At 39.0% G+C, this 20,083-nt stretch overlaps 1 protein-coding gene across 1 annotated transcript in view; it reads right to left on the bottom strand.

Annotated features, from left to right (window-relative positions):
• zfyve16 (zinc finger, FYVE domain containing 16) overlaps positions 1-19,576 on the bottom strand; it is a 29,521-nt gene extending 9,945 nt beyond the window's left edge. Inside the window, exons 1-10 of the mRNA XM_042508691.2 lie at positions 19,280-19,576; positions 15,109-15,216; positions 11,896-13,853; positions 10,478-10,574; positions 3,567-3,743; positions 3,336-3,472; positions 2,340-2,556; positions 1,440-1,562; positions 1,151-1,306; positions 305-529 (exon numbers count right to left, since the gene is read on the bottom strand). Coding sequence (XP_042364625.2) covers positions 305-529; positions 1,151-1,306; positions 1,440-1,562; positions 2,340-2,556; positions 3,336-3,472; positions 3,567-3,743; positions 10,478-10,574; positions 11,896-13,853; positions 15,109-15,178 — 3,160 coding nt within the window. The 5' untranslated portion in view covers positions 15,179-15,216; positions 19,280-19,576. The remainder of the gene's footprint in view (positions 1-304; positions 530-1,150; positions 1,307-1,439; positions 1,563-2,339; positions 2,557-3,335; positions 3,473-3,566; positions 3,744-10,477; positions 10,575-11,895; positions 13,854-15,108; positions 15,217-19,279) is intronic.
• Between the last annotated feature and the right edge of the window lie 507 nt (positions 19,577-20,083).

Below are 20,083 nucleotides of genomic sequence, written 5' to 3'. Positions count from 1 at the left end.
TTCTATTATAATTGTTTGGTATGTTTTGTTTTGTTGTCCTGTGTCTTTTTGGCATTAAGTTTGTTTACATGGGAAAAAAGCATGGCAAAAACATGTTGCGTGACTCTCCAAAACCTAAAATATTCAGTAAAATATGACATAAGATGACGAAAAGCAGTAAGGAATCTTGAGCATTTTTGCTTGAAAAAAGATGAAATAAAAATGACTGATTATTTAAATATTTCCAGATTGTTGTCTTTAAACTGTGAGCTAAATATCAAATAACACCAGTAAAATGACAGTAAAGTAGAAAAGCCACACACACCGCTGTACTCAGATCCGAGCCGCAGCAGTAGCCTGAGCGGGAAGACTTTGGCCCACGGCACCTCCAGCTTCTGGACGAGCAGCCCGAACAGGAAGGGCTGCGGAGGCAGAGTGAGGCCGTCTAGAGGCTGACAGGTGGGAGAGAAGAAGAGCATCCCGGCGTGGTCCTTACTGCCCAGAAAACTGCTCGTGAACGTCACGTTATCCAGCTCCTCCAAGAACTTCCCTGTAACACGAGATCATCATATATTCACGCTCACATCTGGTTTATTTGCTCATTTCAGTGTCCAAAACATTATAAAAAAAACATGATACGCATTTTCTCGTAATACTTCGACACAATCCATAAACAAACAGGAGCAGGAAGAAGAAAAACGTCTGCTTTTCACCAGTGAGGAACAATAATGATTATTCTGATTATTATTTACAGTCATCTAAGCATTACTTGCTTTTATGCTCGTATTTATGACTTTTAAATACGCTTTTATTTTTGTTTTTTTAAGTTTTTTATGCTAATGCTTTTATCTTGTAGCACTCTGGGATTTGTTTCAAATGTAGAGTGCATTATAAATAAAATCAATTATGATTATTATTATTTTTATCATCATCATTGTTACTCAGACAGTTTTTGTTTCTTTATAACTTCTTTTAAATTAAACAATATTTGAGCTGTATTTTATTCCATATACAGAAACACATCTGCATTAATGCAGTGCGAGTTTACTGACTTGTAATTAAAATTTCTTCTATGATCCTCGTCCTTGGATCTTAATTGGCTCTGTGGTCATGGTTTTTTGTTGTCTTTTTTAACAAAGGCAGACAAACTGCATGCATTTGTTGTATCTACCTCTCTGGGCTTCCTGGTAAATGTTGAGATAAAGCGTGAAGAGGTCTTTAGGAAGAGTTTTTTCTTCCGGCAAACACTCCAACAGAAACACCAGCTCTCTCTGTCCCAGAGCCTGCAGCCCGTTAGAGCCGAAACACCAGCACTGCCGGCCGGAGTCTGATAGAGGAAACAAAAAACAGACTCAGTCTATCGAGAACACGGAAACACAACCGCGATTTCACTTCATGGATGTTGAAAAAACAAACTAAAAATAATAAAAATGTGAAGATTTGAGATTTTTTCTACTCACATGTGACCAGTTTGACATTGATCAGCAGGTTGGCGTTCAGGACAAACGTCAGCGGTCGGGGTCCTCCCTCCTCTAGTAAGTGCCGAATCTGACACGGAGCCGGACTTTCCTCGACCAAAACATCTTAAAAAGAGGCACAGCAGATCACGTTTAAAGATGCCAAAAAACAGACTGAATCCATCAATTCTCTCTGTTTAAGCTTTTTGTCAGTCTTCTGTCATACGCATGTGACTTTTTTTCAGATGTGACAGCATGTTTACGTGATATATTTGGCCCCTGCAGCATGACAGGTTGTGGTGTATCGTAATTTGCTGAGAAAAAGTGGTGAGTTGAAAAGTAATGACATGAAACACAGTGTAAGTGTTTTCTGTTCCCTCAAAGGCTGCATCAGAGACAGATTTAATACTAGAATGGCCATGACGGTCAATTTGACTGTTTTCACTTTTATAGGTCATACAACTTTTCCTAAAAATGTCTTTATTTTCATTTAAAATGTTATTTACACAAATTGCCCAAAAGACAAAGACAATGTGATCATTATTTACCTATTTGTCAAAAACGTTTTTTTATTGTTTACCAGGAAGTGAGAAGAATACCTTCAAAAGGTCTTTTTTTGTTGCTGCTGGGCCAGATGCTCGCACATAGGTGATGATCAATGCAAGAAAAATGTGACGAAAATAACCTCTATATTAATTTTTGGGAACTTTATCCGTGTTGCAGCAACCTTATAGTTATTCTGACTGCATTTAATTCAGATTTGTGCCGTGTTGTTGAAAGTTGTATGAATGTTACAGGTCGGACGTACGTTAGACTGCAAGATGACTTTTACGTAAAAATGACTCTGGCTCTTATTTAGACATTTACACCAGGAGATGCATTTAGAAAGAAATAAAAACACACCTCCTGCTTCGTCCTCTCCAGTGGTGATGAGCAGAGGGGGAAGCTCGTCCTCGTTGTCCGGCAGCAGACTGGGAACCCTCCTCACCGAAGTTCCGATCCCAGAGAGCAGGGCGTAGTCCCAGGGTCCGGACAGCGGAGGTCGAACCACCTCCACAGCCCCAGAGGCTTCGGGAGCAGAGGAGCCACCGACTCCGACCTCTGACCCTGCCGAGCCAGGCTGAAAGAAGAGAGTCAGTCACTGCGGGAGCTTTAAACTCCAGTTATTTTTACTGCTACGTTCATTATCAGTTCAGGAAACAGTGATAGCAACAACCTAGTTAAAGAGTCTAGTGCAGTGATACTCAACTTAAGGTCTGTGGGCCAAATCTGGCTCCTGACAGGGTGCCACGAGGCCCCCCAACCATTTTCTAATTGACATTAAAAATGAAGTGATTCACACTGGGAATTGATTTCGTACTTTTAGTATCCATAAGGTGCCAGAGTGTGTAAACAGCATAAAAATAGAGATTGTTCATCAAAAAAAGTGCCAGTGGAGAATCCCCCACACCCCCCGATAGAGGTCCTAGCTAAGACAATAATGTCCTAAAATCATAGAAATGTCCTCAAATCTGAGAAACGTCCTAAAGTCCTTGAAATGTCCTTACATCAGAGAAACATCCTTGAATTCTAGAAATGTCCTAAAATCTTAGAAATGTCCTTAAACCCTAGAAATGTCATAAAATAAAGGAAATGTCGTAAAATCTGAGAAATGTCCTCAAATCCTGGAAATGTCTTAAAATCTCAATATGTCCTAAAACCTAAGAAATGTCCTCAAATCCCAGAAACTTACTAAAATCCTTGAAACATCCTTAAATCTGAGAAACATCCTAAAAACCTCAAACATGTATGGGTCTGCTGCATTTTGTAAAAGTGTCCCCTAAGCAAAGCAGTGGAGTGTCCCTGCTCTGGTGTGTCCCTGAGGCTCCGCTTGTGTGAACGATGTTTTCAGCGTCTTACCGTCTGGTCTGGAGAGACGGCGTTGAACTCCTGGGAGCTCCGACGGCTCGTCACCGACAGCTTGGTCGTGTCTGCCACCTCTCCGTTGGGCAGGATGCCATCAGCGAACCACACGCGCTTCTGTTCACGAGGACAACCTGATAACACACACAGACGTCTCTTCAAGGGCACAGTTCAGGAAAACAACAGCGAAACATACGGAGCATGTGCAGTATTTAGGAGTAATCATACTGTCGTTGTTTGGGTGTTTGAGAACGGACACAGGCACCATGACGGTCGGCGGAGGAGAGTTGAGAGTGCCGGCGGCTCGAGCCTGCTGCAGAGGGGGGATGGTGCTGCAGTACTCAGATGGGACGTTGGGGTTTGGACTGGGACCCGAAGGACTCATCATCCGCTCCAGGGCCTGGGCTACAAGGAGAAACACGTCAGAGAGGTGTGTTAATTTTAGTTTCAAGTTTGAGTCTAAGGATGAACTGAAATATCTCGACTATTGTATACACTCCCACGGATGCAAATTCAAAAAGTGCACTGCAGGAACTGTAGGACGCCATCAGCAGCAGCATCACCAAGCAACCGGACGGGATCTTCATAGCAGCTGCTGATTTTAATCAAACAGGCCTCAAATCTGTCTAACCTAAATTACTTTGGGTAGGTCTAGATCCCCACCAGAGGAAGAAACATCCTGGACCTCGTGTGTACAAATATTCCTGACAGCTACAAAGCCCTCCCACGCCCTCACTTTGGCCCGTCAGATCACATCTCTCTGCTCCTTCTGCAGACAAACCAACAGTTAAAACTGTTAAAGTGTGGACAGATGAAGCCACAGCAGCTCTACAGGACTGTTTTGAGTGCACAGGTTGGCAAATGCTCAAAGATGCTCCGACTCAAGATAACAACTTCAATCTTGAAGAATACCGTCTTCTGTGCCGCCATATATCAGCAGATGTGCTGATGACGTGGTGATCACAAAGCCGGTGAGATCATTCCCCAACCACAAAGCCTGGATGAACGGGGAGGTGAAGGCTCTTCTCAGAGCAAAAAAAGCTGCCTTTCAGTCAGAGGACAAGGAGGTATACATCCCCCAGAGCACAAATGAGAGCTGGCATCAAGGAGGCTCAGAGGAGACCTCAACAGCAGCAGCACTAAAGATATGTGGCAGACAATTCAAAATGTCAATTCAAAATATTATTATTATTATTATTATTCAAATAAAATATTACAATATTTGAATTTTTTTCCATTATCCCCCAGCTCTACTTTGGTTTATGTCAAAGTAAAATGCCTAAAACACCAATGACATTCCCATAAACCTCAGCTGTCATTTATGTTCAATGCTAATTGAGTTAGAGCAATTTTTAATGACAAACTGTGAGTTTGTCATTAAATCTATTTTTTATCCTCTTTCTTTGATCCTGAGTGATTCTGATAACAGCAACTGAGCTGTGCCTGAAACAGCTGATAGAGATTATTATACGTTTGGTGCCAAGTGATCAGATATCAGATCAGATCACTCAGAAGCAGAAGTGGAGCATGATGGGTATGACTGTGCTCCCTCAGAGGACACACGCTGGACAAAAAAAAATAAAAATAAATAAATGACCACAAGGCAGTGACTGTGATTTGTGATTTCTGTTATGACTAATTTGTGCTCGGGAGCTGCGTATGTGCAACACAACACTGCAGCACGTTTTGTGCAGCTTTGTTTCATTGTTTTCAAAATAAAGCACTTTGAAAAGCTTGTTTTGAGTGTGTTTTATCAAAAATCAGACACATATGAATGACAGCTCTGCACATTATAGAGAGCAGATGAATGAAGGTTATTGCTAACAGAGCAGACATGAGTCGTTGCTTCCCAGAAAGCTCCCAGGCTGTGACTGAGAGGCTCTCTAAAACGCCTTTCCGGTTGCACGCTCTCACAAAGTGCTGACGCAGCACTCGGACACATTATATTGATTAAGCATCATAGATCTCTATTGATCCGCTGTGTACTGACAATGAGTACAGCGTGGTTTACAAAAGCGCAGACCACATCGGGAGGACACACACAGCAGAGATATTACAGCAGCTCAGACTCTTGTTAATGGAAAAAAAGCCAGTCACAGCATCACTTCGAGCTGTTTCACCTTGTTCTGCAAGGAAAGGATGACAACGCACAAAAATACTCATTCAGGACTTCGGGCAAATTAATTCAAGTACAAAAAGGAAATCCATCTGTGAACAGGGCTGAGTTATGAATTCTGACTTTTTTAGGGTACCAAGAAGATTGTGTTGGTACTACAGAGTCGGGTCGACCGATGTTGGTTTTTCAGGGCCATTTTTTTTTCTTTAATATTTGTATATTTTCGTAAACAAAAGGGGACACGGTAAATAAAACACAACATCAGCAGCAACAACAACAGTAGGAGTCCGTCACAACCACTAACAACAACGACACATACAGCAAGAAAATAAATAATTAGGAACAGCGGACAAATTTTAAAAAATAAAGGTAAAGACGATAATGATTGGGCGGGCTCGACATCAACTTTTTGTCTTTTGTTTGGTTTGTCGTTTTCATTCAGACCAGCACTGCTCCTAATGACTGATACTTAAAAAATAATTAAAAATAACCAATAATCTCTAGTTGAGCTCATCAGCAAACTTCACAAAAACTCTGAATTCATCAAATCAAAACAAACAGGGGCCATCAGAAATAAAGTTTATCATACATATCCTGTCATATTATTGGCTCTAACCATCAGAAACAACTTCATCATTGGAACCGTAAACAGCAACAGCAACAACAACAACAACAACAACAACAACAACAACAACAACAACAACAACAACAACAACAACAACAACAACAACAACAACAACAACAACAACAACAACAAAGGGGAGGTGAAGCTAACTGTACGTCATTAAAAAAGAAGTTTACAACAAAGACTGCCTGTTGCTTTTACTGATCTTGTTTTTATTTATTCAGTATATTTAACTGATTTTAATTGACTTATTTAATTGAATTGAATTATTATTTATTGTTAAAATATGACAGGAATACGTGGAAATAAATTAATGTAGGCTATATTAGCAATAAGGCTAATATTTAATTTAGTACTTAATGGGACTGACAACTGATATTTGGAGCCAATATGCATTAAAAATAAAAATGAAAATCTGTCAAAAGTTAGAATTTGGAATATAATGAACTCCAACACAAAATTTTGTTTAAATTTCTTTAGCAAATGGTGAATCAAAACTGAAACATTCAACATAATATATGTGTGTAGTCATTATAATCTTTATTAATGCATTATAATTCACTATGAATGTCCTAAGATTTCTTTGTTTCCCCGGCAAAAAAGGGGAAATAAATAACACAAAAAACAGGATAAATAACAAAAAACATCCATATCTGCTTTCGCTCAGATTGTTTTTTTAAATAGGGGTCAACCGATATTTTTCAGGGCTGATATCGATACAGATTGCTAGCAGATAATAAGATCGATTACTGATAGCTGGAGCCAATGTGCATGAAAAAAAAATGAAAACTAACAAACTCCAACACAAAACTTTGTTTAAATGCCTTCAACAAATGTTTAATCAAAAAATGAAACTTTCAATAGTATATACAGCAAGTTTCAAGCAACAGTTTTTATAAGGTTAAAATTTAAATTTAAAAAGTTCCTCCCATGTTGATACTTTCTTTGCACTTTTTAATTAACTAATTTTATCTGCGATCATTAAAAAGAAAACATCAATACAGATAATCTGCAAAATGCCAAATATCGACCCCAATAATTGGCCAGGACAGTAATCAGTCGACCTCAATTTCACATCTGACACTTCCCTACTCTACAACCGGTCTATTTTATGTCGATTTTGACGAAGAGAAAACGTCCCGGATATCTCCAGCTGTACCCACATCACCGCTAATGTGACTAGAGAGCCTTTTCCCTTCGAAGTGACGTAGGCAGCAGTGAAATCTCAAGTGTTCAGCTGCAGCAGCATGACAGAAACAGGTGTGAACAGTGACGTGCGCTCTCGCTCGGATCACCGAAACACACGTTAAGTGTAAACAGGGTCAAATATTCCTGTGCACACTTTATAAAAACAACAACAAAACACAGAAACAAAAAAACAACAGTCCACTTTTTAAGATTCAGCTTACCTCATCCTCATCATCCCCTCCGCTAAAACTCAACCAGTCCAAACCACTGCCAGTATATTCCTCAGCCTGACTTTAGACACTCCCATCACCTCGCTCATCTCCGGGAGTCTGCTGTTCGCCGTAACAGCTCTGTAACAGCCCCGTTAGCTTTAGGCTGGGGTGTGTGTGTGCGGTGCGCTTCACATGCAGCTCGCCACACTGTTATGAGAGACGGAGAGCGAAAGGAGGAGGGAGCGAGAGAGAGAGATGACGGAGAGCAGAGAGGGATGGCGTCACACCGCTCGAGCATCCACCAGCAGCCACAAAAAGTGGATCACCTCTTTCTTCTTAATTTAGACGCCGTGCGCGAGCATCACATGTCTGCTGCGTTAGGCGGGTCCTGTAGCGCACACACAATCAAGGACAAATGCCAGTGTCCTGCTATAACTCTCCTCCCCTCTCCATCCATCTTCCTCCCCCCTCTCCCCTCCCCGTCTCTCTCCATGTCCATGCTGCAGTCTTTAACCATGCCTCTGTGAAACCGGCCTTTAAGCATCAAAACAACAATCAGATTTTAAATGATTTTTGACACTATGTTTGTAAAAAAAACAAAATTCTGTATGTCTGTTAATAGTTATTCAGACAGACATAAAAAGAAGCCCCTGAGCCTCTGTACGGGACATTTTTAGTGTTTCGTGCCTTAAATATTCATCAGCTGCATAATGAAACTGTTACTGTGATGTTATTAAGTTTTAATGACAACTTGTGAATTCGTTCTATATAAAGATGACTCGTAGGTTTAGTCTGTTCCTGTGAGAGTACGAAAACACTCAAACCAGTTTTACCCGGGGCACAAAATCTGCACCACCCAGGAGCTAAACACTGTCAAAATATGCAGATGGCAGGTACATTTGCTTCACTCACCAGCCCAAAAAAATTAATAAATAAACTGAGCAGCTGATAAAATTTGAACATTCATTAAGCATTTAACCATGCACAGAGAAAGTTAATTTTGCATGTTGGTTTCACACAGTTGATAAATTTACTCACACACAGAGGCAGGTCATGAACCGGCACATATTAGAGATATTTTTTGAATTTTTTTTTCTTTTTTTTATTTATTTTTATTTTTTTTTTTATATCTCGATTTTTTTTATCAGTTGGGGTCAGCGAAGCGAGCTGTAAACAAAACATGGAAATATTGTCACCTGATAATCTTTTTTTATGTCAAATGTGTTTGCATTAACCCTTTAGGGCTTGCTTTACTATCACACTCACTCATATCGCTTTGCGTACAACATGCGCTTTTCAAAATCAAGCTTTAAAAAAATATTATACATTAATATTATTTTCTACTTTCATTAAATTTTTTTTTTAAACCAACATCGGTCTTAATCATAAATATCAAATATTCATTAATATTAAGAATTTTAACCCTTTATATTCCAGGTTTTTTTTCATGATGCCACTATCTTTTTAGATTTAAAAATTATATTTATGCCAAGAAGTTTGTTTTTTTTTTTTTTTTACATATTTTTACAATCTTGGAAATGTCAGTGATTTGTAGCAACATTATTGTGACTGTGCACCTAGTGGAAAAAGCATGCAGAAAAAATGCAAATTTAAAAACAAAAAAAAAAGCCAAGCAGACCAAGCTTGTTCCAAAACAAGAGCGAATCTGTTTTTTACTTTCACCGGCCGGGCTGTTTACAAATACTAACCCACAATTCCTACCGAGTATACCTTTAAATACAACTTGTGACACACTGAGTGGATTTCAGTACCACACAACATATAATAAAATCTCAAACTTCAGCTCCAGTGCTCTGAGAAGTCAACAATCGTGGCTGCCTATTGAAAGCATTACACTGGACGGGAGCTTCAGAGGCTGTTTCAGGACATTTGCTGCAGAATTGCTTTCTGCTGTGTTACACTGCGAGCATTTGTTGAAATATCCAGAGTTTATCACAAGCACTTTTTTCTTAAAGTGAAAAACTTAACAGAGAAAGACGTGAGAAAGACGCGATAAAAAACATCCCATCATAACCAAGTGTTAACGGAGGACTTTCAGAAAATCAAGCACCCTGAGACACTGAACCCAAACACACCTGAAGGTCTAGTCAACATGGACTTTTGTTCGATATTTGGGATGCAGAGCTAAAGAGTCATTGATCATCCTCCAGAATGACAACAGCTGGAAGTACAAATTGCTGTCATTCAATGAATGCACCAAAAAAAAAAGCCTAGAGCTTTTTTTTGTGGTGCATTTATTAATATTATTATATTTATTTTTCTCCATATCCCCAAGCCCCAGCTCGAATTTACAACTGATCTTCCACTTCAACACCTTCATTCATTAGCTGTATTTACGCAGTTAATCCTCTGAAAAGAAAAAGGCGGGACCTGCTCTCTGTCTACAAGGGAGAAAACTAACTTGTGTTTTGTGCAATTATAGGTTTTTTAGCATAAAAAATACTGAAATGTTTAATGTCTAGACTTGCCCAGGCACAGATCAAAAGAAATGTTCATAATCTTTCAAACATTTTGGATACACAGCCATTTTCCTATTATACTAAATGTATTATTTGGCTACATGGGACAATTGTTTTTAATACATTTCATTATATTTTGAGAAAAAAACAGCAAATTTAGACCAATCAGAACAAATGTAGTGTTTTTTCTTATAATAAATATAGTCTTTGAAAAAAAAACCTTTTTCATAGGGAGCTTCAAAAAAACACAGTCTCCTTTTTAATGCTATACATCCCTCCAGCAGGAACACACATAAATTATTTAGGAATACACAACAGCTTTATCCCATTTTAGAGGTTTGTCAATAATTCACAACTAATCAGATGGAAAGAATAAATCTATTTTTTCTTGAAATTAAAATTAAAGTGGTAAAAATGCTTCAATAAAGGAACACTGAAAACATGTTTGCACACTAACCTTTGCTCGCATGTCTTTTTAACATTATATGGAGGTGATGAGACACATCCAGGGGCCTTACCTCTGTGGATGGTATCAAAGCAGACGACACACACACGAGCCTCCTTCTCCAGGTACTTCAGCTTACACTTCCTGTTGCAGCACACCGCGCAGTAAACCTGCCAAAAAGGAGAGAGTGACCAAACGCATACGCCACAGAGAAACTTGCATACATAAGAAAAAAGATGCAAAACTTCAGCTTGTAAATAAACACGTCCGACTGGCCTCCTTAAGCAGCAGCAGTCATCGTGCTGAGAACAATAACAAACAGTCCTCTCTAATGCTGTTTTAATCACTGGCCTTTAAAGGACTTAGCTCCATCTTTAGGACACGCGGCTCAGCGGAGATCTATCGAGGAGCTAAAAAAAAAGACCTGCTGACTCATGCTCTCTGCGTCCGTGCATCCACCGTGCTATATTTAGTGTTGGTAATCCGTTTTATTCAACTATTTCCGAAACACGCGCACTTAATAAGAACTTTCACTTCACGCATTATCACTGTGGAAAACAAAAACTCAAATTATAGCATTCACAGGAACCAATTATCGCAAAACAGAACTGCAACGGATTTGACAAGTTAGTGGAAATATTTGGTTAACTTATTTTAACCCAGAAGATTTCAATGATGTCTGAAACATCTACAGAGTTCCCTGTAAACACAGAGACTAACTGTGGTTCTGCTGCTAATATAATGATTTTAGGTTCTGCTTTAATATCACACACACTCCCATCGCTCTGCACACAAAATGCACTTTTCAAAATCAATCACCAAAAACTTAATTAGCCACAATTCTGATAATCATTAACTCGTCAAAGCAATCTCTTAAATCAAAATGCCAAAAATAAACTGGTTTCAGCATCTCAGATGTAAAAATTTGGTGATCATCTTTGTCTTTTGTGATTATAAACTAAATATCTTTGGGTACTCATCGTACTGATGAGAAACCCTGCTGTATTTACAGTAAGGGTCGACAGATTATCGGCCTGACCAATTTTATTTTAATGATTGCAGATAAAATTATTGATGAAAAAGTGAGGTTTTTACACACAAACGACACCAGTGAAGGCAGTCTGCAATACATGCACAGAAAGTGTCAGCATGGGAGGAACTTTTACTTTGTGAAACTTCAGGGGGATATTATTTTATTTACATTTTTACTTAACGTTTTTTTTTAAGTTGCAGGGAACTTGCTGTATATGATGTTTTAGTTTTGATTAAACAATTAAATTAAGCATTTAAACACAGGTTTGTGTTGGAGTGTTATATTCCATATTCGAAATCTCAGACATATTTTCATTTTTATTGTAAATGCATACTGGTTCCAAATATCGGTTATCGTTCTCTTTAACTACTAATGATCGGTATCGGCCTTGAAAAAAACAATCATTTACAGCTGGACAAAGCATTAGGAGTTTTCATTGAATCTTGTTACTGACGTACCTTCCCGCAGGCTCGACAGTGATGCCGCCTCTTGGTGAAAGTGAACCTCTGGTAGCAGTTCATGCAGTTGGGAGCTTCAGAGTCCGGCACCCAGGCAGGCTGTTTGCTCCCCAGCTCCTCCGCTCCCTCTTTCTTCCAGTTCGCCGGCCTGGCGCCATCTGTGGGCGACTCCCCGGGGTACGGCGGGGGCTCTGACAGTTCATCGAACCCCACGCTGTGCTCCTGAGGCTCCTGAGTGGCGTACATCGGGCTCAGATCCCTGATGTTGGAATGCTCCTCTGTAAGACTCGAGGGTGAACTCTCCTCCTCCTCTGCAGCGCTGAGAGTCTGAGCCTGCTCCTCTCCTTCCTCCCCTGCTGGTGGAGATCTCGCAGTTTGGCAGTGTAGCTGTTTAGGTCTCGCTCCTCCATAGGAGGGCTGCTGATCGGGGCTACTGCTGTGCTGGGACTGGAACGTGTTGCTGGTTTCAGAGTGGTTTCCCCCAGAGGAGAGCTCGGGCTCCTCTCGGTTAGGAGAGTCTTGTGAGGGAGCACCGGGGTTAAAACTTCCCTCTACGGACACACACATTGTCCTGTCACTCTCCGGAGAAGCCAGACCCTCCAGATCCTCCTGTCTGCCACAGCTCCTCAGCTCCCCCTCCGCCAGCCTGCCCTCCTCCGAGAGACTCTCGGGTTTAGCGCTGCTGCAGTACGAGACGCCGCCACCTTGCTCTGCTTCTGCGTGCGCCTGCAGGAACGCGTCCAACTCCTCGTCTGTGACCAGCAGCTCGGCCTGGTCGCTCTCAGGCAGGTACTCGAAGCCAAACTCTGGAGGATCAACCGGGCTGGGTTCTGAGGGTTCGCAGGGGGCGAGGTCTGCAGGAGGGACGACGGCAGCAGGTTCGAGGGCGAGATGCTGGCCCTCTGGCGACGCCCTGCCCTCTGCAGCCTGCTCGGACGCTGATGAGTCCACAGGTTCCTCTGAACGGTCCTCTCTGGCTTCTAGTGCTGACAGGGAGTCTGCCTCCGTGCTCTCAGAGACGTCCGCCTCGTCGGACTGCTCTGAAGCTTGCCCCGAATCCTCGTCTGCTGTCTTTGAGTTCACCAGAGCGCCACACATGGACACAGCTATGGGCAGGCAGGACAAACCCACCGGCTCGCTGTCTGACGCCTCCGACTTAAGACCGACCGGAGACTCGGCCTCGCTTTTATCCGAGGCTTCTTGTGGCTCGTCCTCTTTATCCACGTCAACAGGCAGAGCGACCTCTGGTTCACAGTGGTCTAAAGAGTTCTCCACCTCTTGGTTTGCCGCCTCCTCACAGCCCGTCTCCTCCTTGTCAGCGGACTCGTTGGTCCTTGACGACAACGAATCATCTGCGGACTCGCAGCTCCTCTCCACTGCAGCAGGAAGAATGACGTCCAGCAGGCTGAGCGAGGCCGAGTATCCGCCGCTCTGCGCGTTACAATCTGAACCCAGCAGCTCGTCTTTCCCCGCAGCCGCCTGCTCGTCGGTGCCGCTTTGGCTCGGCCGTCCTTGCTCCCCGACGGTGACGACAGGGCTGTCAAAGTCCACAAGCAGCGCCTCCTCCTCCTCCTCCATTTGCTTCTCCACCGCGTCCAGCTCGCTGAAAGCATCGTGGCTGTTGGCCCTGACCAGGATGGCCGAGCTCGTGTCGTTGACGAGATCGCACACCGGCTTCAAAGCTCTGTCGGGGCAGGGAGGGGCGGAGCTTTGAGCGGGCCGGCGGTCCACGGAGGAGAGCAGGTCCACGGCGGTGAGAGGCTGACCTTTGACCTCTCTGTCATCGGGGCTGCGGCTCTGACTGCCGGAGCGGTCAGGACAGTTGGTGGCAGAGCCATAATGCAGAGAGTTGAGGTCGGGGAGGTTTGGAGGGACGGGGGACGCCTCGGAGGACAAACCCAGTGAAGAAAAAGGGTACACAGACGGCTTCAGGAAAACAGATTTGCAGTCGAGTTCCTCTGTAATAATAATAAAAAAGAGTTTGTTACAAGATAATTCAGATATTAAACTATATAACCTTTATTAACCCTTTGAAATCTGAATTAACATCACATTTCTTGTGCTGCGTTCAGACACATTTCACAAGTTTTTAAGTTTTTGAACCACAAGCAAATTACTTTGAAATCTGTTAAAATCATGGGGAAAAAAGAAAATGAGCAACTTGCCTAGAAATATCCCGCAAATTGCAAAAAAATTGTTGATTGAGAACATTATTTTTAAAAAGCTAGGGACAAATTTCCAGTAAAATATATTTAAAATTATATTAATTACATTACATAAATATTAATGTTCTATTTTTAAAATCCTGTGACAAAATTATTATTACTTTTTACCACTTTTTTCAGGTGATTTTCTTGTTTGTATGTCTTTTGTGTTTTCCTTTTTTCTCCTTTTTTGACAATTTTGGGGTAATTTTCTTGTACTTTTTTAAAGGGTTAAGTAGGAAAATTATAATGAACCTTTCCAACTTTTCTTCTACGGAAAAACTGTGCGTCTTTTACTACAACTATTACATGAATTACTTATTCGATTAATCTTTTTTTTTCTTCTGAACAGCGAATATTTTCTGGTTTCTTAACTCCTCTGTGGCAATAAACTGAATATATTTGGGTTTATGACATAACAAGACTTTTGAAGGTGTCATTTTATAGACCAAACAGGTAATCTATTAATCAAAAAAATAATTGTCACATTTTTATTGACAATAAAAATAATCTTAAATTGCAGCCCTATTTTTTGCCAAAGTCTATTTCTGTGTATTTCAGCTCGGAGAGCGACTCAAATCTCTTGCATGTGCACACATACTTGGCCAATAAAGATGATTCTGACAGTATTTTGCAGTAAAATAATTGGCCAATAAATAGTTTAATCACGAAACAAAAATAAGTAAATAAAATAAACTTTTTTGATAATGATTATTTTGATGATTTCTTTAAAGCAAAGATGTCCAAAATTAACCATTTCCAGCTTCTTAAAAGTGAGGATTTCATGCTTTTCTCTTTTCTGTATTTTTTGTAAATTTTAATATATTTTATTTTTGGATGGTCTGAAGGAAAAAAAGCCACAAATTTAGGTCAAGGTCATAATTTTGAAATTATGAACATTTTTTCTCTTTTTGGAAAATTTAGCAGACCCAAATGTTTCTTTTACATTGAAGAAAAGAAAGGGCAGATTAGTTTTAAAAAATGAGAATAATCATAGACTGTATCTTACCGGTATTGAGCTCGAAATCATCAAGCAGTTTGTCCAGATCACAAACAGCTGCCTTAAAGAAGCTGTCCATGCTGGGCTAACACAAAGGGCCCGTAACCCCTCCTATTCCTAAAGGAGAAAAGAAAACTTGTTATAATACCAGAAAAACAACATATTTTCGCAGTTTTGTTTACATGCTAAACATACTACATGTCTTCATAACAACAGCTGATTCATGCAGGAAGATAATTCTGCACAACAAAATTCAGATAAACAGTCAGTGATAATGTGAATGTGATACAGAAACAGCTGGAGACATTTATGTGGCCCCAAAAAGACAACTTTTAATCTTCATTATGGTATTGTAAAAGACAAGATAAACCTTTATTGATCCCCAGCGGGGCACTTCAGTTGTTGCATCAGCACAGGGACGGCAGCAATACAGATACATATATAAAGTTAAAGAAATAAATGATAAAAGAGGCATAAAATAAATAAAAGCACAAAAATATAAACTATACAAGTATTGCACTGGCTGCTTTGGTACATACAGTATCAAGTGTCAAATATATACGTATATTAACTAAAAGAAATAAATAAAAGAAGTACAAAATTAAAAGATGTAAAAAAGAAAAAGCACAAAATAAAAATATAAACTATACAAGTGGTTGCACTAGCTGCTTTAGTATATGCAGTATAAAGTGTGATATATATATATATATATATATATAAAGGTAAAAATAATAATAATATAAGATTTTGTTTCAAAAAGTCCATAATAATAATAAGTTTATTTATATAGCACTTATTAAAACCAATGTTACAAAGTGCTTTACACATAAAATCGCAAAAGACACGCACAGGAAAAATATATATTTATATTTTTAAAAAACTGACAGCTTTTATTTTGCAATATTTGTTAGTTTTTCCAAAGCAACACATGTTGATAAATGCTTTACACACACACACACATATATATATATATATATATATATATATATATATATTTTATACTTGGTTTGTTCACATCTTTCCATGCTATATTACAGACTAACACGTTAACATGTATTTTAAAGTCCAGTTTTAGTCGGACTAAGACAATAATTTTTCTAACATCATGTAAACGTACTGACTGTCTGTCTGACTGTTTTTAGGTCTTTCCGCAGCACCACTGAGGACTGAGCTTCTGCCTGAGGGAAATATTAATTGCTGTGTTTTCATCGCCTAATTAAAGGAAAACAATAGCCTCAAATGTCCTCATATGAACTTGTGTGCAACATAAGGGAATCATTCCTGCACGAGTGACTCACAGTGAGAGGGAAATGTGTAATGATCCGGTGCTTTTGTGGCACAGCAGGTTATCTCCCTGATGCACTGTCACACAGTGCTGAAAACACAAAAACACCTATGGCACTACACGTATGTTAAAGCACAGATCCACAAAAAGCTTCAGTTTCACAAAGTTCAGCATAAAAATCACACAGTCAGTGATAAACACAGCGGTCCCCTTTTTCTGCATTAAACTGCAGACAGACACAGAGATAAATGGGAAATCCAAAATTATCTTATCTGCTGGTTCTGCTCTTTGGCCCATGGATCAAATACATTTTAACACCTTCAAAAAATATTTTAATGCTAATCCAAAATATCCCTCATTTTTAATTTGGTGGAAACTGAATATCAAAAGTGGGTTAATATTACTATAGTGGGAATGAAACTGGGTCAAATTTTAGGAGAAGTATATCTCTCACGGTTCAAAGAAATTACAATTAGCCCTCCGAAAATTGTTTGATTAGATTTCTTTAGAAAAAATGGGTAAGAAATGCCCACAGATGGGAATAAATTAGTAAAAAAAAAAAGGTTTAGAAAATCAAAAAATAGAGAACAATGTCCAGAAAACTATATGTATAATTTTTATTATTACATATTTGAATTTATGTCACAGAAAAAAAATACACATAAGTATTGTTTTTGCAGTTTTCAGCACTTTTTTCATTCTTTCTTATTTTCCTTTTTTTTTTATTTGCTTATTTTCAGGTCATTTTCTTTTTAACTTTTTGCTAATTTCTTTTTGATCCTTTGGCCATGTCTCATTAAGTTGCTCATTGCCTTCTGCCCGTTTTTCTGAAGGAAATCAAAACAATTTTCTCACATTTCAAAGGGTCTAAGCTGAAGGCAAACATCAAATATATTCTTAAAAAAATAAATCAGCTGCTTGATAAAAGGAGTCACCTTCTTCTCCAAAAATAACCAGCTGCTCCTTTGAAAAAGAACTTTTAAATATATATCCGAAACACCTTTATTCTTACCTCCTCCTTCAGTAACGCTCTTTGCACTGCTCTGTCACGCTGCTAAATGCTAAATATAGATGGGAACGAGGAAGTCAGTCTTGCTAAAAACATTTTACAGTTAATCATCACGGCAAAATATGCGCTTCCATGATTTTGGAGTTCCCTGTTATTAGGATCAGTCATTTGGTTTGACTCTGACTGTTTAAAATCCTGAATTCAATAGAAGTAACCATAAAAAAGTATATAAGTATAAAAGTATATTCCCCTCTATATTATAATTACAGCATGCATTTACACATACCAGTAAACAGCGTTTTAATATCACAGCTTCAATCATAATCTGCTGAGTAACCAGTGACTGTCAGAGGTGTGGACTCAAGTCAGACTCGAATCACAAATTTGAGTATTTTAGACCACACCTGTCAACATTCAAAGAAGACTTGCAACTCAACATGGATATCACTTGGACTTGAGTCGTCTGACTTTAAAATACTTTACGACTTTTGATCAAAATGTCAAATTAAATCATGTAAATCTTGAAAACTGTTTTTTTTTTCCTTCATTTTCACTTTTGGTTTTTTTGATTTCCTTTTTAAATGTCTTTATTTTGTCTCTTGTAAACAGATGTTAAATTTATTATTCTTTTATTACTATTAATATTATTTTCTTGGTTACTCGAACCATGGGGTAGACGGCAGTAGTGAAGGGTAGGCTTGAGTTGGTAGAGGAAAGTGGGCATTGTATAAGGAACTGTCATCTGTCTATTTCTGTAAAATCAAATACATCAAAAACCAGATCAGATCAGACCAAATCAGATACTATGAAAATGCATGTAATTGCTAGTGCATTTTTTAAATTCTTTTATACATACATATACATAGATGCACATATTATACATAAATAAATAAATAAACATATATACACTCTGCCTAAATACTCTAACTTTCGAGTGTTTAAAAACCTGCTATCAACATCCTGTAACCTGCAGAGGTGGAATTTAACTAAATACATTTACTTAAGAATTGTGTACAAACTTCAAGTACTTGTATTTTACTTAATCAGTCCAATTTCTGCTACTTTCAACTTCTACTCCACGAGATCTCAGTGGCAAATACTGCACTTTTTTTTACTGCATTTCATTTGTCTGTCAGCTTAGGTTACTTCGCTCATTTTACTTATTTATTTTTAAATTAGACTAACCATAGTACCATGTACTCTCCAAAGTACACTTTACTGACAGTTGCATACCTTTGCTTGAGCAGGGTTATGACAGCATGACTTTTACTTGTGGTGGAGCATTTTGCAGAGTGAGGTATTTGTACTTTAACTTCAGTAACTGATCTGAAAACCTCTTCCAGTACTGCTAACCTGGCTGAGATATTCAGATCAGGTCACAGATTTGACGGGTCGCAGATTTGTTTGTAACACCGATAGCAACCGATGTGGAGCTACAGCTTTACTTATAATACAATTAAAGCCATTTTCTGTCATTTAAAAAGCGTTTGACTCAACGTCAACTCTACAACTTTACACAAACCACAATAAAATCACCTCGTTTGTCATATTTTTCGACACAAAGTGGAAATCTGTGTGCCAGGATTAGCAAACAGGCTAACTAACAAACAGCACCTGAGGACACATAAGACACCGCTGACGTTAGCAGGTATCATTAGCAACAAACATTTCAACATTTCACCACAACAAACACGCAGCCTGTAACTCACACAGCCGCCTGTCGCTACCTGCGTTTGCCTTTTTGACGCCGACAAACAATAAACAACGTGTTGTTTGTCACCTGGAGCCACAAAAACAGGTGAAGCTAAAGTTAGCATGTTAGTTATGATTAGCCGGCTAATGCGGCTAACTAGCTTTAACCTGGTTTTGTTTTTGAATTTTCTCACCGGCGCTGGTTTATTCCATCTCTGCGGCGGCGGCCCCGGCGGTTAGGCTCATATTCCGGTTTAAAGAAGGAGCAAACGTCGCCAGTATCGTCGTCTCATTGTCGGTTGAGGGCGGTTAAAGTTGAGCGAGGAGCTAGCTGTTGGATTAGTTTTATTGGGAGGTGTAAATTCTGCACTCAGGCGGCCATCTTGCACAGACTGTCGGGAGGTCACAGCAGGATCCGGGAGGACGGGCTGCAATTTCACCGCTCACGAAACCGACATTATTCACGATTATACTGCACATTAATAACCGTCTTTTACTTAAAATTACCGTGGAACATGTGCTAAATTATACTACGTGCCAAGAAGATTTTTGTCATGATTACACCCTGGTGTATTTCGATGATTAGCAGCAACAATGATTTTTTTTTTAAATTAATTCATAAATAAATAAATAATGCATTAATATTATTTTCCACTTCCATTAATTTTTGAATCATAAATATCAAATGTTCATTAATTTTCAGAACTTTTACCTTTAAAATGACATGTTTTTCTCATTTTGCCAATATATTTTTAGTATATATATATAATCGACTTTATATATATTTAATAAACTATAAGTAAGTACATTTATTTAATATCATGACCTGGGCTAATTCCGTAATTAGCAGCAACATAGATTTGTTTATATATTTAATTATATAAATATATTATATATAATATCAGACCTTAATAATATCATTATAACTCAGTGGTTAGCAGTATTGAGCATGTAGTACATTAAAAATAAAACATTTTTGATTAACAACATAGTGGCAT

This window comes from Plectropomus leopardus, chromosome 20, assembly GCF_026936395.1.
Source record: "Plectropomus leopardus strain MGB_pleo_1.0 chromosome 20, ASM2693639v1, whole genome shotgun sequence".
In the NCBI taxonomy this organism is placed as follows: Eukaryota; Metazoa; Chordata; class Actinopteri; order Perciformes; family Serranidae; genus Plectropomus; species Plectropomus leopardus.
The sequence above is the reverse complement of the archived record's forward strand: the minus strand, read 5'-3'. Positions and strand labels throughout refer to the sequence as shown.